Source organism: Anser brachyrhynchus (genome assembly GCF_964034855.1).
Source record: "Anser brachyrhynchus genome assembly, chromosome: 1".
NCBI lineage: Eukaryota > Metazoa > Chordata > Aves > Anseriformes > Anatidae > Anser > Anser brachyrhynchus.
In genome coordinates this window covers 64,534,382-64,559,039 of record NC_137694.1, presented here as the reverse complement: position 1 = coordinate 64,559,039, position 24,658 = coordinate 64,534,382, and the positions used below count along the sequence as shown (strand labels likewise).

General features: G+C 47.6%; 1 protein-coding gene across 2 annotated transcripts; it reads right to left on the bottom strand.

Moving 5' to 3' along the window:
* Nucleotides 1-18: 18 nt before the first annotated feature.
* On the bottom strand, nucleotides 19-11,495 carry LOC308189115 (uncharacterized protein). 2 transcript variants are annotated; one of them, XM_080578864.1, is made up of 3 exons: nucleotides 11,334-11,495; nucleotides 3,977-4,083; nucleotides 19-2,710 (listed from the first exon to the last, which is right to left on the bottom strand). In XM_080578864.1, exon 3 carries the CDS (start codon nucleotides 2,697-2,699, stop codon nucleotides 1,284-1,286), a length of 1,416 nt encoding a protein of 471 aa, XP_080434990.1. In that variant the 5' UTR covers nucleotides 2,700-2,710; nucleotides 3,977-4,083; nucleotides 11,334-11,495; the 3' UTR covers nucleotides 19-1,283. The 2 variants fall into 2 exon arrangements, with proteins under 2 accessions (XP_080434990.1, XP_080434989.1); XM_080578863.1 differs by having other exon boundaries at nucleotides 21-2,713; nucleotides 11,334-11,493.
* Between the last annotated feature and the right edge of the window lie 13,163 nt (nucleotides 11,496-24,658).

Sequence of the window (24,658 nt, the reverse complement as noted above, 5' to 3'; positions counted from 1 at the left end):
TCCCCTCAGGGACTGCCCCGGGAAACCCTGCCCCGGTGCGGGGCCGCTCCCGTTGCGGGACCCTCGGTTCCTCAGCCCGCTGCCAGGGGTTCTCTCGCCGGCTGCGGCTGCCCGCGGACGAGCCCCTCACGCTGTGTTTTGCCCCGTGGGCAATTTGGTTCCCGTTTATGCACGCACAATGACAGAGAGCAGGGTTATACACAGAGAAAGAATAAAAGGGGGTTTATTTAAGGAGGGAAACACGCACCTCGTAATAAAACACAGCGATATAAAGCAGGTTTATGTAATGTACAATCATTAACATACTAATAAATGTAAATCTGGTAATTCCTAACTGTTAACACTGAGCTTTACGTGTAAATACTTTACAAACAAGGAGATAAAGAGTTCTCCAGCATAAAAACAACTACAAAAATCGCAAACAGTCTCTGGACTACCAGTAGGAACCCATCATGTATACTGGATACAACTCAGCCATCTAGGAGGAATACTTTTTTTTTGGTTAAACAAGGTAAGGCCACGTTTTTGCCCAGGTTTTGTTGCTGTCCCGAGTCAGAAGATGTATCAAACCAGAGGACACATTTCGGGGAAGCTGCCAAAGACTAGCAACAGGCAGTGTTACAACTGGAAATATTTGCACATCCGCATTTTCTGAGAGCAGCCACATAGCTTCTGCTTTGCTCAGGTGTTGTATGAACCAGACTTTGCACACGGAGGTAGGAATTCATTGTCCCATGTGAGATTTGGAAAAGAGGAAGCAAAGACAAACAGGTGGAGGTTCAGGTCCTAAGTCTCAGACTCCAAGAATTCAAAGTGCCTTGTCAAACACTGAGTAAACTTTACTACAGTCATAGAAAATAGGAGCGTTTCTAAGACTACTGCAGTATCTAACAAGCCAAAGTTTTGAATCAGAGCCAACTTGGAACTTTTAATTTTCATATTTTATTTAGTAGAAAAGTTGTTTTAAAAGCCTGATTCTTCCATTTGTATTCAACCACATATTCACAGTCCCCAAATTACCCAGAACTTGATCCCCCTTCCTCGGGCTCTCAGTACTCTCCCTAAATCACCAATATGCAGCTCTTACGACTAACTTCCCGACCTCCTAATTTCCTAATGGTTTTTGTACCGCTGGGATTAAGCACCCAGCCCAGATACTAGAGACACAGTTAGTCCCCAGTTAGTCTTTTCCCACTGGGTTTCTCAGCACTCACACTGTCCATGCGCCCGCAGACACAACCAAATACTGCTTCTGGTTCCCACTCCAACCAGCCACTCCAACCCTACGGGAGAAGAGAGCGGGAAGAGAGAGTTCTCCTACCCAGTGTACATTTATAAGGCTTCTTGGCCACGTGGATTTTCAAATGCACTTTAAGCGTCGAGCTTTTCCGGAAGCTTTTCCCACACTCACCACACTCGTAGGGCTTGGCTCCTGCGTGGATCCTCAGGTGCGCACCGAGGGCTGAGCTATGCCGGAAGGTTTTCCCGCATTCCTCACATTTGTAGGGTCTCTCCCCGCGGTGGATCCTCAGGTGGACGTTGAGCGCCGAGCTGCGTCGGAAGCTGTCCCCGCACTCCACGCAGATATAGGGCCGCTCCTCCGCGTGCGTGGTCTGGTGCTTGACGAGAGTGGGGTGGTCGCTGCACCTCCTGCCGCACTCGGCGCACTGGTAGGGGCTGGGCAAGAGGCTGCCGTGGTACACGGGCAAGGCCTTTCCCCCGTGGATGCGGCGATGCGTGGTGAGTGCCGAGCTCTGGCTGAAGCTCTTCCCGCACACGGGGCATTTGTAGGGTTTCTCGCCCGTGTGCGTTCGCATGTGGGTCACCAGCGAGGAGCTCTGGCGGAAGGTTTTGCCGCACTCGGTGCACTCGTAGGGTTTCTCTCCAGTGTGGATCCTCTGATGCCGAATGATGGCCGAGCTGTCTCGAAAACGCTTCCCGCACTCCTGGCACTTGTGGGGCTTCTCTCCAGTGTGGACCCTCCGGTGTATGATCAGGGAGGAGCGGTCGCTGAAGCTTTTCTCACACCGGGGGCAATTAAATGGTTTCTCACCCTTGTGGCTTCTCTGGTGGACGATGAGATGGGAGTTCTGGCTGAAGCTCTTCCCGCATTCGTTGCACTGGTAGTGTCTCTCTCCCGTGTGGGTGCGCTGGTGCCTGATCACATTGGACCTCTGGCTGAAGGTCTTCTCACACTCGTTGCACTGGTAGGGCTTCTCGCCGGTGTGGATCCGCTGGTGTTTGATCAGGTCTGAGTTGCGGGTGAAACTCTTCCCACATTCGGAGCAGCTGAAGGGTTTCTCTGTCAGGTGGATCCTCTGGTGCTGGCTCAGGTACGAGCTCCGGCTGAAGCTCTTCCCACACTCGGGACACTCGTAGGTTTTCTCCCCCACCTGCTGAATCCAAATGTTCCCACACACGGCAGGGTCTGGCTTGTCCCCAGCAAGGATAACCTTGCTGATGGGGGTGCCGCCACCGTCCTCGCACTCCCACACTGCCATCACACAGGGAGTTACTGTTCCCTGTCTCTTTCCAAAAGACGGCTCCATCTTGTTTTCTGTCTCCAGCTCCTGCTTGCAGCCTTGTCTTTCATCAGCATCCTGGAGGGTACCTCCCGTGAGCCTTCTGGAGGGGAACGGGTGCAGTTCAGCTCTCGCAGGACCTCCCTGATGAAGCTGGCCCTTCTGCGTGTCGCCCATGGTCCTGCCACCTGCTGGAGTGAACAGAGGAACCAGCAGTGAGTAATCCCTGCCGGATCTCTGAAGGAGACATCCAAAAAGGGCAACCTCCAGAGACGTGCTGCACATCAGCCACCGTTAGCCAACAGCTCAGGAGCCAGCCCCTCGGTTTCTTCTCTGGGCAGAGTGAAGGCACCAAGAGGGAGAAGCGTGGGAAGGGAGTGTGACCTGGGAACAGGTGGCCACTGTGGCATGGATTGCAAAGAGGGTCCTCTGTCATAAAGTTACAGCCCTAACAGATGAGCCCTATCAGTTGCTCGTCCTCAAACTTCCTACATCTAGCGACAGTAGGGAAACATCATCACTGCTCTCCTCCGCAACCCCCAAGTACATAATTCTCTTCCCACTTCTCTTCCTGTTGCCTATGAATCATTGCTCTTCTCCAGCATTCCCATGCTTAATCAAGGAAGGAAGCAGACAACACCACAGGAACATCCTCCCCTGCTAAGCAGACTGTTTTCTTTCTTCTTTCCAGCTGTAGACCTTTTCCTTAAAGAGAAAACCCTACATATTCTGCAGCAAACTATATCTAGGTTTTGTCTACAGAACAGACAGGCAATTGAATGGAATGATACACTGCTTTGTCAATCAAGCACGGAAACGAGAATGAAACATTTTGAGGCTCCTTGGTTTTTATTAGTTACACTGATATGGAGAACACAACTGGGAAATGAATCCTAGCAGATTAGCTGGAAGGCACTGCTTGCAAAGTTAACATCATCATCTTACATGTGGGAGGTCAGAATCTGAGAAGAATGCAGCAGGATGAACCCCTCAGGTTTTGATTCAGCTGATCTGCTGATTTTGGAAAACAACACACTGGTTATACTGATTTCCAAAGTTCTGCTTATAACACTCAGGGCTGAAAAGCATTTGCAGTACAAAGAAAACAATAGCACTGGCCCAAGGCATGGACCTCAAGACAGCTAATTGACCAACAAAGCATTAAAAATATTGTCAGAGTGAAAGGAATAGAAAGCCACACTGGTTATTTTTGCCTTCTAAAATTCTGAGTATAGTCTTTGCTGAAAAATACACAAGATTTGATTTCATTAAGATTCCCTAGGATTGTTTCACCTTTATCATACCCTGCCTATGAATCTTCCTGAAAGCAGAGTCTATATAATACAGGAACAAAAGAAACAGGATGAGTGCGAAGCATGCAGGAAAGCACATGCCAAATTTTCAGCATTCACTCTCTTCTTTCTTTTCTAGACATGCACTATTCAATTCCTCACCTTGTGAGCAATATCTCCGCTGCCTCGGTGTTTAGTTGCTCCTGGCCACAAAGCTGTTTCTCTTCACTCCATCCAGGAGGTCAAAGCAAAGTCAGGGCTGGCAGCTCCTGATCAGAGAAAGAAAACAGATGTAACAAATAACAGTCCTAGAAGCAGTGTTGTAGACTGAGATTACAAGAGAATAAGTATTCAGGAAACAAAAGCAACCTAGGCCAGAGGAAAATGATGCTCAGAAACATGAGTCAGGGTCACCGCCTGTTCTGCCACAAACACCCTGACGCTGGCGCTCAGGTCTGCTAGCCAGGGAAGCTCACATAACAAAGACAGGGTTAACTGCACATGCCACAGAGAGCTGCCTGTGAGCCTGATGAGTTTTGTATAATAAAATAGAGTTGCCTCAAGCCGTTTTCCCTCTGTCACCTTTCTTTCCTGTGAGCTAAATGAGAACACGATGCAGTCCCATTCTGCAGGCAGAGAAAACGGCTGCGCTGCTTTCTGCATCTGCCCGGAGTCCCCTGCCTTGCCTTCACCGGAGGAGCATTGCTTGGTCACCCTCAGAGGTTCAGCCAGGCACAAACAGGGCTGGGGGAGAGAAGAGATTTCGGTCTGCTCACACATGATGAACAGCAGCAGACCACAGGCAGACTTTCCTGTCCTGTGCTCCAGCAAAATGGCAGTTTGGTTGCTTCATTCCTGGCTGAGCTTACAGGGCTGGCGGCGAGCACTGAAGAACAGCCACGCACACCTGCTTGCGCACGAACAGTGACACAGTCTAGTTTGGACAGGTTTGAGCACCAGCATGCACGCCCCCTTCTCAAGGATCTCTTTTCGGAGCAGAAGTATGCTGTACAGGAGGGGGTGTTGTGGGGTAGAAAATTAGGTCACCTATAAAGCTTTGCACTATGTTTGTGCAGCAGCAGAAGGCAAAGGCATTTTAGGATGCTGACTTCTGAACACCTGGAAAGGTACGGGTTAGAGAAAGAAGATGCTTAAAAACTGCAGATGTGAATACCAGCTCTGCGATGGCATTGCACCTCTTCAGTCACGAGGAATCCCACTGATTTTAAGAGGGGAGAGATGTCCTTCTGCTTCAGTCCCTTTCTGCTACTTTCAAGAGCAGCTCCAAGCCCACGGTCGACGCGCACCCCAAAGAGGTGCTGCAGAAACAGGAAGCAGATACAGAAGAGAGTTTGTTTGGTGCAGAGCCAGGAATATTGTGGGATATGGCAGAAAAGCACGTTGTTTGATGTGTACCAGAAACAAGCTGGGGAGCCCAAAAAGCCACTGAGCAGTCAGGCAGGGACAAGGTGCCTGTCCCCAGAGCAGCCAGGCTTGGGCAAAGCTGTCCCCAGGCAGTGCCTCAGCTGATGAGGCACCAGCCCTTGCGAGGCTGAGTAAGGGAGAGAGGCGACCTGTTGTGTGGGGAGGGCGATGGGCCGCACTGAGCTCCTGAGGTGACGGACAGAGGCCGCAAAGGAACTGCCCCGTGAAGGACACGGCCGGCTGAGGGCAGGTGAGCCCCCAGGACCACAACCCTCGGTGAGGCAGAGGTGTGGAGAGAGTACTTCTGACAGGAACCCAACGCACGGCGGGGGACAACAGAAGCAGGGGACAACAGAACAAGGAACAGAGGTGTCTGTGACACCACCCGGTGTCACCAGCCACGGGGAAACCAAGCTGTGCTCCCCACTGCCTCCCCCAGCTCCCCTGGGGCAGGAGGGAGGAGGACGCAGGCAGGCGAGGCCGCGGAGGTGACACCTCTGTCTGCTCGGGGGCCGCCTCAGGCAGCGCGCACGGTGCCATGTCAGCCACGTGGGCTTTCCTCCTTCTGTCCGGTGAGTAGGAAATGTCTCCCCTGCAGGTCAGGGCATAAGTAAGGATTTTCTTTGCCTCCTCGCCCGCAGTGCACCTCAGCTTGGCCATGTTGGCGGTGAAACAAAGAGACAGGAGCATCCTTGAATGCCTCAGATATACCAGTCTTGGATGCTTACAATTTTGCCAGTCTTTATCCATTGGAGATGCTGTTTTGTTCACCGAGGAGAGCCAGGGATTGACTGAGGAGCCAAGGGAGGAGGACTCGGAGCTGGACACAACCGGGCAGAGGCTGGAACAGAGGTGGAGGCTGGAGATGTGAGACAGGTTGGCACACAGACCAGAAGTGAGAGCAGTGGCAGGGATTTGGATTTGAACCACCAGCGGGAAGGGAAGAACCAGCCAGATGAGCAGGTAGGGGAGGCAGAAGGAGATCTGAGAGAGGACCTTGGTTAAGGACAAGCATGAGCTGGAAGAAACAAACCACTAGCTGGAAGAAACGGACAAAAAGGCCTGGCCCATCAGGACACATGCTAGCAGGAGGCTGTGGCGGAGTCCCATATTTCCTGGTCTCCTCAGTCCCCCACTTTCTGCGGATTTCCACAAAGTCATTCGGCAAAGTGTCTCACTCTCATCTAGTGTTGTCTCATAGAGGACTTGATAACCTCTGTGATCATTTCAAGGGGGAAAATTACACGCTTTTGTTTGATCCTGCTGCATCTGCAGTCACAAAGATACTAATAAGATGGCACAGATGTTAACAAGATAGAGGCCGTGAGGAAATTTAGGAACATGATAGGTTAACAGACTACTACAGAGAATGCTTAGAGCATGCCTAAATCACATTCAGTTTGCAGCTTTAGATATGTTCCCCCTGTGCATTGACATAGTAATAGCTCTTTAATTCAGCTTCTCTTTTTTCACATGGTTTCGGCTTCTTTAGACCCAAGATGGACAACGCCTTTGTAATGAGCAGCTATTCATTAAGCTATTCAGTTAAGTTATGTCACCCTTGCTGTTCAGTGTTTGACTGATTTATTTGCTGATCCCATTTGAATGACTCATTTCCTCGTGAACTTTTTATATACTCTATGTTTTAGTGCTTCACAGCTATTAATTGGTTTATAGTGATTTTGCGAATGGCAAAATGAGGGCAGAGAGGGATTAAAGTTAAAAATATCCACTACTTCTAGAATCTCAGTTTGAGATGCCTCAGTCCTGTCTTCTCAGAGCACACATGCTAATGCAGCACTTACACTCAAAATATAGCACATGCAGATTCCAAAACTGCAAGATACTTCAGCCTTCCTATAAATGGCAACCCACAAGGTAATGAAAATGCCATTAATAATGTGCTGAGAAACCTGGTACTTGCCTAGCATCACATGCAAGCCTCTGTGGTGTAGCCAGGAATAAAACCTACTTCTTGGAAGAGTACCCACAAAACTACTCCTCCTCTTCCAGCATCTTCCTGCCTTCTCCTTTTTCATTCACCTTCCCAACTGTGGGAAGTGAGGCAGATGTCTCAAATGCAGCATGAGCCTAACCTGGAAAACTTTGATTCCCTGCCTGGGCGGGTCCAGTCCCTGCAGTGAAGGATCTGGCAGTCCTAAGGATAGAAGAGAAGCTTGCTGCGTACTTAAAAAATGTATAAAAACATATGCGCAAGGAGATGAAACTAAGATTGCACATGACAGTTTCACTTGGGCACATCTAACTTCCAAATGTTTGATTTCGACAGCTTTCATAATGTTCTCTACAGGGAAGAACTGGCTTTAAGTTTTGCGTATGGGTTCAGTGAATGCTTGGACCGTTTTAAGGGCATACACGTATCTGTTGGGGCATGCTCCATGAACGCCAGGGGTCAGGATACACTGACTCAGAGGAAGAGAACTTGCAGATGAAAAAATCTTGAAAGGAAACCATCTCCTTGCTCCAGCCCTGACAGCAGAGCTGCATTTCCAGTTCTAGCCATGACTTCCAAGACCTTTCTCCCAGTTCAGGACTTCATTCTCCAGAGGTTTTGGTCAAAGCCCTTCAGCCATGTACTGCCCCCCAGGTACTACCCCCCTGTTAGCAGGGGCAGAGCAGGTCCTCTCCATGTCTAGACCCCCCCATCTTGACCCTGTCCTGGCATTTCCAGCGTTCTGGACCCCGCATCCGGAGAAGGCAATGGAGGTCTGGGTTCAGCCCGCCAGCTCTTCTGAGTGTGCCGCTGTGAGCATTTCCTCCTCCTCCCACCCCCTGTATTTTACTTTCCACCAGCGCTCTCAGGCTGGGGCTGCACTGCCGGCCCCCGAGGCGTGAAGGCGCAGCAGCCAGGAGCGCCGCTCTCCAGCCACGAGTACCGCCAGTTCTTCAGGTCCCTCCGGGCCGCCCACCGCGCCACCACCGCCTGCCACCTGCGTGCGCTGTACGGCTGCCAGAACCCCCTGGTCCGGAGACTGGATGAGTATGAAAACCACGGAGCGATCCCCAAAGGTAAAGCCAACTGTGACTCCCAAGGGCAGGCAGATGGATGGGGGTCCTGCAGGGCCAGCGCTGCACCTCAGCACTGGGAGGGGATGGAGACTCGGGAGCAGGTGGGGGAGAGGGGATGGGAGTAATCCCAGGGTGCGGAGAAGACATCTACTCATGAGCATCCTCTCTCACAGCTGATGGCAGCCGTGCATGCCAGCTTCCTCGCAAGCCTTGGGTGATAGCGATGATCAGGAAGCAGTGGAGTTTCTCACCAAGGTTCAGGGAGGCCCCTGAGTGCACGGGGGGTTTTCATGAAGGACTGTCATTTGACAGTGAGGTTACTGCTGACGGCTGGTGGGACCTCAGCACTGGAGTTTATCACCAAGTCTGCATCTTCATTTGCCTCTTCGTAGGGCCTGTATGCTCTGAACTGCCAGGAACTCCTTTCTTCCCCAACTTCTGTGCCTTTGCTTTCTATCGCTGTACCATGAAAAGGTACTTCATTAAGGTGAGTTATTTAGCTATTTTCTGAAGACCATGGTGTGCTCTGGGCAATGATCAGGTGAACGGGAGAGTCCTGAAAATGAGGACACGGGAAAGCAGGAGGCCAAAAGACAGTGAAGACAGAAGGGAGCTGTGGGCAGCCCATCTTTTGGCGGCACTCACACCAGGCTGACTAGCTTACGCAGATGGCATCTTACACAGATGCAGACACTTGCCAAAGTGGAGGCATTAGGGAAGGTATTCTTGAAGAAAATGAACTTCTGAGGACCACCTCCGCCCTTACATCCAGCTCTCACCCCCCAGCAAGGTGAGATAACTAGGCTACTGCAGGGGAAAGGCTGACTCGTGCAGGCTAGAAGAGGCAACTAAAGAGGAAGACAATCAGGAGTGACAAAGGAGACTTATGGGAAGACATGACAAGGAAAGGTGACGGAGGTTTCTTCCTTCCTTGGGCCTGTAAAGAAGCTCACCTTTGCAACCCATCTTTGCATGTTAACCTCACAGAACAGGGGTACAGCTTGGGGTCTGCTCCCGAGGCGCACTGCCTCTACAGAGGTATGTTTTCTCCTTCACAGAGGACTGCATGCCCAGGAGAAGGCAAGGCTGAGCTGGGCAGCACGCGAACCTTCAACATGACCACGAGCAGTGACGCAGTGTTGTCTAGTATCTTCCGTTCCCAGCCTGTTTTTCCCATCTCTCCTACAAGCGCCCAGCCAGCTGGCTCCAAACTCGACATGGAAGTAGCTGTGATCTCCAGCTCCTTACCCGAGGGCTCACCAGAGCTGAGGAACATGCAACAGAGTCCTTCTGACCCACATGCCTCAGAGGTGACAGTCAGTGGCCAGCAGCAGGGACAGCTGCCCACCACTGACATCCAGGACCTCCTCCTGAGGCTGCAGGATACCCACGTGCAGAGTTTGATGCAGAAACTGCAGCAGCTGATGGCCATGGGGAAGGCGGTGGAGGAGGAAGAGTTGCAGGCTGTTGCCCTAAAGCTGCTGGTGGCCCTGAACAACGCGAGTGTGTCTCCGTGGGCAAAAAGCACCGACACAGGACGTGGAAGAGAAGAGTGATCAGCAAAGGAGGACCAGCAATTGTCCAGCAAATCTTCTGCATGCTGTCTCAGAGGGGATGTATGGGAACACAGAACCTAGAGAAGGAGTTCTTCCAAGGCCTGAGGTAGCATCAAAGTTGACGGTACTTCCCCAGGCCAACAGTGTAGGAAGCAAGGGGGAAAGGTGCAAGGGAAAATCCAGGCACCTGAAACGGTATCGCTCAAGATTCAGAGAAAGACATTATCCTCTTGAAAGTAACTGTATTGAATATATATTGTCCTCTCCCACACAAACTGTTCACCCACCACTGTTCAGTCTGGGAGATCTCTATTCTTGAACAAGGCAAGATGGAAAAAAATAATTCTTTTTCCTACATGTGGCTCTACCACCACCATCAATAGCTCTCTGTCCTTGCAGAGAGATGGGGTTTGTTATGTCCTTCAGTGAATGTCACGGGAGAACACTGGCCTTTCTTCATCAAGGATAGGTGTTTCTGCTGGGAAGCATTAAGGGAAGATTCTTCTTTGGAAATGTGTGTGTGAATACACAAACATATACACACAAGGGGTGCTCTAAATGCAGAAGGCCTTACCCTGCAATGGAACTGCTTGTTCTGGTTGTTGTCTATTTCTGAAACACATTCTATGAAATACACAGGATAAGTATACACATTGAGAAACTCTTGTCTCTCAGAAAATAAGTAACGAAGTCACATTTATGGGAATTTTGGCTGTAGTGCTGTTCCTTTTGTAAGCACTGGGCACATCTGTAAGTAAAACCCCATGAAGTTACCTGCAGCCAGCATGAGCTAACAGCAGAGTGGAAACTGAGGGAACCAGCTCTGGTTTTCTGAATCTCCACTCACTCTGAGTTTAGAGTCACCATCAAAATGAGAACCTCCGGTTCACCCTTCCCCATGGACCTTGCTGTAACCCATTCCACGGAGGGGAGAGGAGCCAAAGGCGGCTCTGCCCTGGGATGCACCACACCGAGCACGCTGCCCCGTGGCGTGGGTCGGGGATGTCCATGGTCCCTTTACGCTGCCTGAAGGACACAACCACAGATAAGCAGAGGCACTGTCTCTGTCCTCTGAGGGAAGTCCTTAGAAGATCTCCTTCCTTTTTTTTTTTTTTTTCCAAATTACCATCCAAAGAAGACTAAATACCGCAGCTACGACTTCTCCTGCCCTCACGTTTGATCGCTGTAAGCATCTCCCACCACTTCCAAGCCACACACACAGCCGTGACCGGTGTGACAAAGACTCCCCCGCTCCCTCCGACCCCAACACCTCGCTCTCCCCCCCCCGCTCCCAAACCGCACGCCCTCCGCTTGGCGGGCTAACCGAGGCCGAGGGCAGGCACCGGCACGGGGCTGCCGGCCCCCCCACAGCAGCCCCGGCAGCAGGAGGGCTCCCCGGCGGCTCCCCCAGCCCCAGCACCCGGCGTGTCCCGGGGGAACCGCGCTGCCTCCCCCGGCCGCCGCCCGCTCCCTCAGCGCGGCCCCGCGCCCGCTGTGGTGGCACTTACCGCGGGCGGGCGGCGGCCACGGGGCCGGGGCCGGGGCCGTGGGCCGTATTAGGGGCGGCTCGGCTCGGCTCGGCTCGGCTCGGCACGGCTCGGCACGGCTCGGCTCGGCTCGGCTCGGCTCGTCGCGGTGGGGCCCGGCCCGCTCGCCGCCGTTAACCCTTGGCTGCGCCGCCGCGCTGGGGGCGGGAGGGGGCGTGCGGCCCGCAGCCTGCTGGGGGCGGCCCGGAGCGGCAGGGACGGCGGTCCCCAGCCCCGAGCGGGGGGTGTTGGTGCCGAGGGGGCGGCTGGCCTCGCTCCGGAGACCCTGGGCGGCTCGGTGGTTCCTGGAGAGGTCTCTCAGCCTCGGGGCTGGGGGGGGGGGGAGGTAGCGGTCGCGCAGGCAGGGAACAGCGGCGATGTGCCCCGTGGGCGATGTCGAGGAAATGAAATGCATAATTCGGGGACTTAATATAAAATAAATACCGGGTGAATACTGGGCCGTGTCCTCGTGTCTTACTGCCCCACGGCAGCACCGAGTTGTCTCATCTCCACCCTAACGAGGCCCAGCCACCCTCCCTCCCCAGCACAGCACCTCTTCCAGGGGGTTCCTGAGTGCGCAGCCTGGGCGAGGCGTGCCGGGCTCCAGAGGTGTCCGATACGCACGCAGCTTGAGCAAACCTAGACTTTGCAGCCTCCCTTCTGCACAGAAAAGGACTTTGCACAGGTAGCATGTTGCCTCTCCTCAGCCCTGTCCCAGCTCCGTCGGCCTTTCATCCAAAGAAGATGCTTCTCCCTTATGGGACGGGCAGGTAAAGTTAATAGTACTGGTAGGGGAAACCTAGCCAGCTGTGCTCAAAGCCCAGCTACCAGAGCATAGCTTCAGAGGGGGGCAAAGCCCTCCTCTGCCTTGTACTGCACAGACTACTTTTTAAAAGCCCCCTCCAGCATAGCTCAGGTAACAGACCTGAAGGGTCTTGGGAAAAAATCTGCTTCAACAACATTTTCTATTAAAAGCATATTATGAAAGACTTAAATTATCACTTGCTAATTTGTGCTAATCAGTATTTCACAGTAAGAGCACTGGTATTATCAGAGCTTGCCATTTGATTTATAAGCCCAAGCCTAGTTATCGCCCATGGCCTCTGCTAAAATCTTCCACCGTCTGCTTTTCCCTGGTGTGTTGTTTTCTGCCTCCTGAGAGCGTGCCTCAGTGAGTATACTCTATCTGGCTGCCTTGCATCTTAAGCAGAAATGCCGGCTGAATTTTTCAAAGTAATACCAGGACGTTAGCTAAATGTCCTTGATCAGTTTAAACACTACTCAGAAAACCTCCGATTTAAAACTTAAAATAAGGACCTTATGGCCCTGCATCTTACTGTTCTCCAGAATATTGTCCCAGTGTGCCATGTGAGCCTGGTATCACACAAAATCGGTTGCACCCTTTGGCAGCTGTTCGCTTCAGCAGCCCAGACAGCCATACGAATGAAACAACACTGCAGACTTACATAAAAACAGAAATTGTGAAAATGCAACATGCCATCCCCTCACTAGCCCCACGATGTCCCACCTCTTTCCCCATAGCTGTTGTCAGCTACAAATGAATGTTAAGCTGTGTTGAACTCACTCCATAACCACGAGATTTCACTGCACGTTTGGGAGGAGGGCATCTCCACACCTTTTCAACACGGTTTCTGACAGCAGTCCCACAAGAGGCACGTAACCACAGGTCCCACCGGTGCGCAGCCCAACCAAGCAGCTTTCACATCTTGAGCACGCTGCTGCTGGTCCTTTCCCTGCACTGGTAACAGCTGGTTACAGCAGGTGGAGATTTTCTTCACCGGGGATTCAACAGCAGCTACAAAGCAGCCTTCCCAAAGTGCCACGTATGGCACATTAAGCTTTTGCAGAGGTTTATGCATCTCTGCTTCCTGTAACTCCTTCCTCTGCACTGTAAGACACCTGCGGACAAAAAAAAAAAAAAAAGTAGAGTTTGCCATCAGACAACAGAAAATGGCTTTCGTGAGCCATATTACCTCTCATTCCTCCTACCTTTACCACAAATCAAGTCTTACAATATTTTTGCTGAAACTGAGGGCAAGGGCTATTAATTCCAGAGAACTGTGTGTCACACATCAGCTTTCACTGATTTTCTCTCTGCCTGAAGGTTAATAGCAACAGTGACTGTATTTCACTGTATACTAATGGGTGAAAAAGACACTTTAAACATTGCAATTTAAATATAAAAGAAACTGGAATCAAGGAAAAAGGCTAACAAGCCTTACTTTGCTACTTCATGACTAGACAGGAATGTCCAGATCAGCCTCCTCAGACTATACTTCACAAAGGATCACCATCACAAGTTCTCACCCCTCATTTGCCTTTTTTTTGTTTTTTTTTTATATATATATTTCAGCAGTAATAGGGTCACTATTTTCTAGTTTCCTTGATGGTTAAGATCTTTGGCAGTCTCACAGATCTTAAGAACACCTTCCTTCATTTAAGGACTCAAGGCTTTAAAAGAATCTTCCTCGTTGATTACGAGGTAAAAGAAGTCCAACCCACCATGCATTAGAAGGGAATACCTTATATAGTCTCAAACATGAAAACAGAATCAACAATTCCCAATTCAGTGAACCTGATTTCATTAGCATTTTTTTGCCAATATTCTGAAACTGCTGGTTTTTTTTCAAAGCAGACTAAAGCTGGGTCAATTATTCCAGCTCCCTCTGAAATGAACAGTTTTGTGTCTGAAGTTGGCTACAGGTGGCTGGAAACCTTAATAATTTGTTTGCCCAGTAGGCACAGTCTTTCAAAGCAGACAAGATCTGACTTAGTATTTTATAGGTATGTTACTTTAGAGAATTTCAGAAAACCAAGAGATATGTAGATGTGTCAACAAGGAACTCTGGTTTCTTTGCAGATAACTTTCAAAGAAAACAGAGCATTAAAACATTCTGAAAAACACAGTAAGAAGTCTCTCAAAGCCCTTGCTCTGCTCCTAAAGCAATGCTTTGAGGACTGAGAGAAAGTCAGGTTTACTTTTCTGTAAGCTAAAAAAAAAAAAAAAAAAAAAAAGCCTGTTTTTCCTAACTTCCACGTGCTTAGCTGAGGAGTCCCATTACTTTCACAAGCAGTAGAAAAGTAAATCTCTGACTTGTCTATGAGGCATTCAGATTCTGCCACTCAGTGACCACGAATCTGATTATTTGGGTCTCAGCAGCCAAGTGGCAGCAGTTGCTTATAAAGAACACCTAAATGTGTGGCACTGAAGCGCTACAATAGGGAGAAAATGCTGCTGAAGGGCAACCTGTCGGCATGAAAGCAGTAAACCCAAATATTGTGATTTATATTCATAACCTGCAAAATTAATGACATAATCTTCTTCAGTTTTAAGTGAAGGATGAAAAGTCACGAGTCCAGGTCTCAAAACCCTCTAGCATGTTGTCTCTAGCACTAGTAGGTAAGGAATATGACACGGTTACATGCTGTAAAACTCCTACAGGCATTGCAAACATTAAGTGGAAGATGGCAGTAGGGATGGAGCTGTTGTCCTCCACCCAAAAAGGCAGGAGCTCTGCTGAGGTGTTGCTTGTGCCAGAGAGCACCACAGGGGCTAGAGATGCATTAGGGACAATAACACAGGTGGAAAGATACAGGCTTGCAAACACTTGCAAAAAGTTACTTTCAGCTGCTATTTAAATGCTTGAACCAAAGCTAAAAATGAAAAATAAAAATCCCAGACTAAGAGCATCCAACCATCAAAGTTCAAAACGCAATTTCAGTAGGGTTTGCAGCAGGAAAAGTTAATGCAAGTGTATCATACAGTAGGCAAGCAAGGTATAGGTACCAGAACAGGCCTCTCTGCCCCAGTTCCTCTTAAGTCCAATCCCCTCAGGCCAGTTCTTACCTTAATCCTCTTAGTAATTGCATGTGTTACACCTCCCTCTTCCTTATTTTGTTGTCGTTGTGTTTGTTTGTTTTCCTGTTATGATTCTTACAATAACTAAAAATAAAATGACGTTAGCTGCCTTAACAGCATGCAAAATGTCTTTCAGGAGCTCCTACTTCTTCTGCCCATTCTCAAAGTTTTTTTTCCAGACACTACATCTGCAGGTTTCATCTCCATCTTCTTCTTGGCTCCCAAAAGCCCATCCTTCAGGAGCTTGTACCCCAAAGGTGTAAGAAGCAATCTCCTTGGCAGGCAGAGCTCCGTGAGTCCACAAAACCTCATTCTGTATGCAGACTGTGTCTCTTGCACTTTAGTACCTTTGTTCCCCGTGAAATAGTGTGACTCTTGCATAGCTTCATCTGTATTTACAGGCACCCAGATGAGTCCTATACTATTAAGCCTGCTTCTCAGCTGCCTCTTGAAATAAAGGGAGATTGACCATGTTTTAAGGGCACTCTCTCAAGCTCAGCAGCAGAATAATCTCTTTTAGATCTGGTAGCTTTTTAAAGAAATCTCAAGTATCTTAATTCCATTTTTCAGTAGACCTTTCCATACAGGATTTGTGGGACTAGATGTAACAGGGTGGAATCTCCCCCGTCATCCCTTGCAAATGGTTGAAAATCCTGTCCTTTGAGCCATGGCCAGTCATTCAGCCCCTTCCATTGCTCCCCACGCGGCAGATGCAGATGCACTGGGCATTACGACCTATGCTAATGCTAGATTCCTTATAGCACAGCCGCAGGGAAATGCAAATGATGATCTGACTCTGCAGTGTAGTCTCTGCCAGAAAAGCAGAGCGTAAATATATCTACACTTGCTTCAAACCATGGTTGTTATTTGCCCTGATCTATCAGCACGAATTCTATTCTTTTCCAGGTCGATATTTTGAACAAACAGCTCATTCGTACAACTTCCTTTATCTCTGAGTTTTTATGAAGCTGCTACTTGTACATACCTTATGCTTTCCATTTGCATTTTCCATACCCGCACGAGCCCGCTAAATTCTCCAAAGAATATCAGATTTCACTGCACTTTGCACTGCTATTGTTACCTCCAAAGACCAGGCCATTCTTCACAGCAAACCCCGGTTTGAATTGGTAATGTGAGCTTGCTGTGTAATTCCCCGACTCCTTTGCAGTGACAACCTTAATGCCTTTTTATAATCTCTCATCTTTTACTTGTGCCTCTGCAAATTTATTCCACATTTCTGAGAGCGAGCAATTCCCTTTTCTCATATTTATGTGCATTGCATTTCTGGTTTCCTTTATCTTATATGTCATGTTTTCAAACCTAATATTGGCTCTTTGTTTCCAGCAGCTATAACAAGCTAAATATACAACATGGAGTATATGAGCAGGGCAAGTATATATCTGGGCTGGCTTGCTCAGACCTGTTCTCACTGCTCCTCCAAAGGAGGCAATGCCATCTTCTTCACAGCCCACTTATTCTTTTCATCCCTGGCACCAGCAAGAAATTAAAGTCCAGGGATCAGATCTAAGCACTGCGGTGAGAAAGTGAGAAAGGAGTGGAGGACAGAGGACAGGCAAAAACGGAATATTAGGGGGAAAAAAGTTCCAGCCAGCAAGCAGGGAGCCTGGCAGAAAGAGGTGAAGCTTTGGGGAGGTGGAAGGCTGGAGGGCACAGGGGTGGCAGAACGGGGATGGGGAGGGAGGAGGAGGAGACAGGGAGGAAGCCCTGCAGAGGCAGGAAGGGGCAGACCAGGGCTCTGCTGCTGCCCCAGAGAGGTCCCAGTTTGCAAAAGTCCCTTGCAGCTGACTCCCTCGGGGCTTGCAGCCAGCTGCTCGGGGGAGTTATTTTCCCTTTGCAGCAGTAAAACCCTGTGCACTTTTCCTGGAGGCAGGCAGAGGCAGGGGAAGTAAATGTGCCCCTTGGAGGACTCACCCCAGCGGTGACCCAGTCTCCTTTCCTTTCTGCACAGCCAACATTTTCTCTCCGTTCCTTTGAGTCAATACTGCCACACCGTGAAACTCCATCCTCTGCCCCTCCATAAACACATACGTTGGATAAAAACATAATTTTCTCTTTTCTAAAGGCTCAAATTCTTGTGTAAAATCATAGGATTTTCAGACAGACAGCTGAAAGAAAACCTCAGGTCTCACAAGAGAAAAGAATCCCAAGAGACAAAAAGCATTGCCTCTCCACCCCACACTGCCAGCCGCTTGTAGTGACATCGATTCCTGCAGTCCGATCTTCCCGCAGCCATTGGCTTTATATCGGGACAAGTTGGGTCACTCTCTAACCCTCTTGTGTCACTCTCTAGCCAGCCAGGGCCCACACTAACACTGCGCTGTACCCACCCTTTGGGGAAGTGAGGTGGTATCTCAAGCCTTGCTTTTCCCAGACCATTATCCCCAAAAGCAGTCATTCTACGTGGTGTTGCAGGTCTGTTACATAACTGACATATGGAGCAGTTGGTATCAATACAGTTATTTGATGCATAGCTATTATCACAGCTGGGTGCAAGATTAAACTCTGTGTCTTGCTTGTCAGGCAGACCAGCCTAGAAGCACTTCCCATCAAGATTTCTGTGATGGGAACTCTGTGAACAATTTTCCAAGATCCTACATGGTATTCTAAATCTGAACTTTTATCAAGCTGAATGGTTAAACTAGCAGGTAGGATCTTGCTCCTAAAATACTTAATTAAGTCTCATATATAGCTTAATGACATTACTTTACTGTCTCAGAACTAATCTATAAGCCTAAGGAGTTTACAGGTGTATTTTGTAATACAGCCCCTATGAATTCTCAAGGACAAAGTGGAATGAACCATTTAATTTTCTCATTAATGTGTTAGATGTGCTTTCAGTACAGCACCAAATCTGGGTTGAACAGAGACCTGGAACTAGAACTGCCCTGAACACACAGGTAAAGGTTCAAAGGCTATCGTACAGGTCTAAAAATGCAGTCAAAATGTGTACAGTAACTTGATGTCTGTGATACAACGATTCACCAGGAGTCTCTCTAGTCTCCAAACTGATATATTCAGTAAGTCCCAGCTGTATAATTAAAAACACTGCCACAATTTCGTGTTCCTGATACTGCAAGTACACAGACAGATTTTCCTTTTCCATGCCAGCATTAAGTGTGAAATCCATCTTCTTTCCTTCAGTTTGGTATCTGCGAGGCAGTTTCACGCACGCCCTGCTTGCATGCAGCTCTCAGAGTGCACCACCTCTGCTGCATTTCTAAGGTGAGCTTTGGCATGACTCCCTTCTGATTGCTACCAATCCTGATCCATTTTTTTGCTTTTGCAAAGCAGAAGACACAGCTGGATGCCAGAGACTTGCCACAGACCAGATGCATCCCACATTCTGACTGTACTATTCTGAGATTATGTAAAGCAAGACCAATTGCTTACCAAGGGAGTTCCCTTCAGCTTTTTCTCTGAGCTGGGACATGAGCTTACTCTGCTCTGTCTAAAGGCAGCTTTGGTACAATTCATTACAAGAACCAAGTCTTTCCCTACAATAGTGAGCTTCTTTGCAATTGATTTTCAGTTTACAGAAAATTTAAAGTTCTAGATTCATTATTCTATACCTTCTAAAATTTCCCCAAATCCCCTTTTTTTCAGAGTAGTCTCCAGTTCAGCACACTCCAATGGTGAAATTTCATTTCTGTTCACAACTTGACCTGTGCCCAATGAATGCCTTGTTAGGAGTTTGGGTGTGGTTTACTCCAATTTCATTTAGCTAGGTTCAATCTTACTGTTAGTACAGTGATTTTCTCTACTTTTATTATAGATCTTTTCAAACGTAATAGAGGAATTAAGGTTCCTGTTGGGACCATGCAGTCACAGGAGTCTTACATTACTATTAATTCAATTATTGCAATGATTTTAGTATCAGGTTTTATAAGAGCTTTAATAAAATCCTCCATGTTGCCCATACAAGCAGTGCTGGGAACATTAGAGATTATTTCATATGCATAATATGAAATGGTTTTCCTCCACACCTAAAAAGTTTTCTTAGCACATAGCACTGTCATTCTTTTACCATGGTATATTTTCTTTATTATTTGAAGCACAGTAATGTCTGGAATGTAAAATTACAGAATTTTCTCAAAGTTATAGGGTGCATCTATAGTCTTTCATGGCAGTATATAATCTTAAGCCACAAACGAGTGACACATGGACTGAAGCAAAAAATACCATGGCAGGAGTGCAATGTTCTGATTCTTATTTATACATACCACAGCAATCTCATTTTCTTTTTAGTTATTCAATGGACTATCTACAACGGCTTACTGCCTGCTGGGTAATGGTTCCTTTCTAATCAATTTTAGATTATTTTTCTCCATATTTACTCATATCTTCCTTCACAGCCCTTTTAAACCAAAATCAATTTCACTTTTGCCTCAAACTGCCATCCTGGCTATGCAAGGAGAGACTCTTCAAATTCGTTCCTGGAATCCCAATTAGAGTCTGCACCCTGTTCATCCTGGTCTTAGGCAGGGGCGCACACAACACATTCAGCTCTTCTGAGAGCCTGGCCAAGGCACTTTGTCACCACCCATGATTAAGTTCACGACTGTGACATCTGCACAGGGACCCCGAGCGACTCTGGGGGCTCAGCTTTGTGTTTCAGGCATCCCAAGTGTGCTCTCACACCCAGCAGGACAAGCCCATCCCCTGGTGCTCTTCCAGCAGTTCTGTGCCCAGCTACCACATGCACTGCTATATAGCCGAGCACAGCTGTGTAACAGTGTCCTACTGTGGCCAAAATGCACTTATTCCTACCCTGCCTTTTCATTGCACTGAATAAGAACGTACAGCTTTCGGAAGGGGTCGACACAAAGTGCGTGCAGGTCCTCCTCTTGCAGCAGGGACACCCTGCACCTTCTGGAGGTGTCCGTGTGTCCATCACTGAAGCCCAGTGAAGGGTGGGTTGCCTGAGGTGACAGATATACACTCGTGTAGTCTCTAACTTACCTATGGACTCTCAATGCTGTGGGATGGAGATGTACATTTGCGTGAGTTTCAGCCATGCAAGAGCAGTGCTTTTTTTAAGGGTGCAATTTTTTAGATGAAACCTGAGATAAACCCCCCCAAAATAGGTTCTCCTACAGATTAGGAGCTCCTGGATGTCTCAGTGCTGGACTTCCGTCCAAATGAAAGCCACTTTCTTCTCTGCAGTAGAGAAGTTAAAAGAAATAACTGCAGCGTGAGGGAAAACAATGCTGTTGTAAAGAAAGATGAAAGAGAGAGTCTAGACACCAGTGCCAATGCAGAAAGAGATGAGGCAGATTTCACATAATGGATGGGGAGAGATATAGAGAGGGGAAAAAAGCCAAACCTTCAGAGGTCTGAAAAAGTTAGTAGCAGAAATATTATTTATGTGTATGCAGGTAAATCCTGTTATTTTCCTCCATCAGCAATTTATTGTAATAAATTAGGGGAAATTGCTGATAAGGTTTGAAAGTACAGATATCCTCAGTTGTTTTTCCTGGCCAGGCATAAAGCTGTCTGCATCCTGAGACAATGAAGAGGTGAACTGGCTTACAGGTGAGAAAAAATTTAATGTTGACTTTTCATCTGAGCACCTTACCCACCACTGGGACAGCCTGATAACCCACGAAGCCTGAGAGCTTCTTTAGGACTCTGATTTCTGCCATTTGGGCAAGAGAATGGAAGAAGCTCAAAGGCAACCTTAGAGGTCCTTAGACAGCCTCAGAGGTCACGCTGCTTTTGTATGGGTATGCCACAAGAAAACTGTGGTTGTGTGTGAATCCCCAAAAATTACCCTGAGAGCAGCCAGCCTTGAGAAAATCCCTGTCATCCTTTCAGACTGGGAGCACTGTGAATGAGCCGATGCCTCCCTGGGATAGTGTTTCCCAAACCTTCTAAACACACACCTTCTCTCACCTTCCTTGGTTAATCTGTCTTCAAGTGATCTCCTTAAATGTTCACAATGTGATTAGACTTTCAAGATCATATTCCATGTAATTTGAATATGTCCCTTAACATTACCAAATCAAGATAATTTCATTTCATTTCTTAGGTTTCAGAGTTAGTATATTTATTTATTTTTTTTTGCAAGTGAAGTTTAAAAATTATCTATGTGAAGAGTGCTTTGCAGACAAGAAAAGCATAAGAAAAACTTTTTTCTTAGAAGTATGATGCAGTAATGAATTTATATGTAAAAAAAAAATGGAGAAATCACCTCTCTAAAGGGCTGTTCTGTGCTTGTTTGGACAGTAACTCCTGGGGCAGCCAGCAGGTTTCCATTAAAAAAGAAGCATGATGTGGAGAGATAAGCCCAGGTTAGTGGTACTCAGGTGGATGCCTGTTTGCTTAAGCATCTTTTCATCTTATAGATCCTCAGAGAAGAGGAGGGATCATGTTTAAGAATAAGAGCAACTATCTGAATGTAGTGCCTGGTGTGAGGAAAAAGTACAAAAACTTAAAATCTGACTTCTCTGTGGGATTTCTTTTTTGAATGGTTGGATGTCATCTTCCACCTCAGGGAAGGACAACGAAAATAGAAACAAAAAAGAGAGAGAGAGAATGACAGAAATTAGAGAGGAAAATTGTGAAGATGGAGGAGGAAAAAAATGTGAAAAGACAAAAATAATTTAAATAGAAAACAACTAAAAATGGAGGCAGCAAATAGGCAAGAGTAAAGGAGGATCAGCTTCCAAGGACAAGGATGGAGGTGGCCAATACCTTTATGAGGCCACTCTATCAAAAATGTCTATGAGGACACATCATCAAATGTCTTGGAGTCCAGGGAGGTTAGGAAGCAAATCCCAGGACTTGAAGGATGCGGTGATTACCTTCAGGTGACTACCAGACTTACCAAAGCCTGACCGTGTCTACCCGACGTGATTGTTCAGTGATGAGGTGACTGGCTCTGTGGGCCAAGCATGTGGTTGATGCTGTTTCTTTGCCAGTGCTACTACTGGCAGCACAGTCCCAGCAGGAGGGAGCTGCACAGGCTGGAGGCATGGGCCAGCAGGAACCACATGGAGTTGTTGAACAGAAGCAAACGCAGGTCCTGCACGCGGGCAGGGACAACCCTGTGCACCAGTACAGGCTGAGGCCAACTGGCTGGGAAGTGGCTCTGTAGAAAAGGTAGAGGCTCCTAGGGGTCCTGGTGGACTAGCTGACCATGAGGCAGCAATGCACCCTTGCAGCATATATGCCAATAGGGTGCAAAGAAGGCTGCATTACAAAGAGCACTGCCAGTGGTCCCAGAGGAGACCACTTTCCTCCATATGATACGTGTGACCACATCGCAGGTACTGCATCCAGTTTTGGTTTCTCCGTTGCAAGAAAAAAAACAAAGACATACCAGGGCAGGTCCAAGGCAGGGGTCCCAGGGCAGTCAGGGTGCTGGAGCATCTATCACACAAGGAGAAGCTGATCAAGGTATGTCTGTGCAGCTGAGAAGGCTCAGGGCCAGCCTTGCTGTTGTCTGCACCTACCTGGCTGGAAGATATAGAGAGGCCAGAGCCAAAGTAAAGGTCTCTTCCAAATCATCTGAATCTCGGCAGTGAGATGTCAGTGGAGCCTTTCATAATGTATGTTAGTAAATACAGGTCTCTAAATTTGTTGTACGCATCCTAGTGCAATTCTTGCCCAGATGTGAAGAGTTCTGGATAACTAGAGAGTAAAAGGCTGTTGTAAACTATTGGGCTTCTACACGTGGTTAATAAATCAAGTTTTATAGGGTGATTTTTACTGTATATTTGAAAAGTGCCATATATTTATTATAGATAGCAATGGTTCTCAGAAAGGTTAAATGTGTTGCTCTGAAGAAAATGTATTACAAACCTGATATTGCTGGTGGGGCAAGTGCTCTTTTCCAAGAAACCAAAAACAAGCTAAGGTCTTGAAAAATGCCAGGCAGGAGCAGGGCTCTCACAGTGAGATGCACATGCTCCGTCCCTTGACGGCAGGAATAAATTTGAAGAGAAACAGAATTACTGCTTCAGATGCGGCTGGGCAGTTCTCAGAACATCACAGCAGTGCTAGCAACTCTGTGTAAGTATGCCTGAAATTAGGTCTTCAGCTAAATGAGAAGATGGAAAACTAAGTTGCTACTACTTAGGCAGGCCCCATTTTTGCATGTCTGTAAATTGTGGTTCCATTAGGATAAAAAAAAGAAATTTAAACAAGTCCTCAGACACCTTCTTCACTACTTTGCTGCCAGTAATGAAGTTAAAGCTGACATTGTAAAGCAATTTAACAGCACTTTACAATTTGAGATACGAGGTATTTTACAACCCACCACTCTTTTTGGTACTTTGACGTGCTAACTGCAGCTCTCACAGAAATGCACGCTACAGCCCTGAGGTTGTGACTATGGTGTACTCCCGGAAGGTTTGGGAAACTATTTATAGGAAGTTTTCTAAAGAACGAGATGCTCTGTCTTTTTAAGAAAAGGAACCATCTGAAAGTATCTAAATCCAAGGAACTATCAAGCAAGTTTATGGATGTTTGTTCACTGATGACATTTTCACGGTGACTGAAAGCATTAACCTGTCACAGGGAATCACTTATCAAACAAAAGACTACAAGGGTGGGGTCATTCTTTGTTATTTTTACCTTGAAAAATCACAAAGCACTCGTGCCAAACTGATTGATGTTTGCTGGACTGGAAGAGTTGCACGTCTAAAAACAGAGAAGGGAGAAGAAAGTGTTTATTGTTCAATTGATGGGAATGGCTTCCTAAATCCCACACGTGGGAGGCTATTTCCCATGTCTGCACACATACTTCCTGGAAAAAATATGTAACAGGGAGGTTTCCATCACTCTTCCCAGCAAAGCACCTGGGTATTCCCACAAAACACTGAAGTCGCTATTCCAGTACAGTTAGTTACACCTTTGGGTCTCTTGGGAAACCAGTGTAATGGAAACACACCGGCCCTATGACTGGAAAGCACTATTTTTCCAGATCTCTTATTTGGGTAAGAAATAGATAGACTGTGTGGACGTGGCTTTCATTTAGTCCTCCAGGTATTACTGCTCCAAATTTTAACATGGTGGCCCATAACTTCCAAGTTAGCCCTGATGGATGAGGTGCTTGGATATAAACTAACCCAAAAGCTCTGGGTAGCGTTCAGACATTTTTCACCACATTATCCATTGGACACTAACACATTGCAACATCCTTTTTATTCCTCTTTCTGCAGACATGTCCATGCAATTCAACTTTTTGTAGCCATAAAAAGCAGGCAATGAAGAATAGCAGTATTTTAGAGGTCATTTGCATTGCATACTTACCCAAGACAAAAAAAGCCAACAGGTTTGTTACTGCTGCTTATGCCCGTTCACATTATATTCCTGTGAGTAAGCATCCTACTGGCACCATGTCATCGCAGTAATTCCAGGCTAGAACTATCTCATTGTTATTTTGGCAAGGTGATGATTGAAC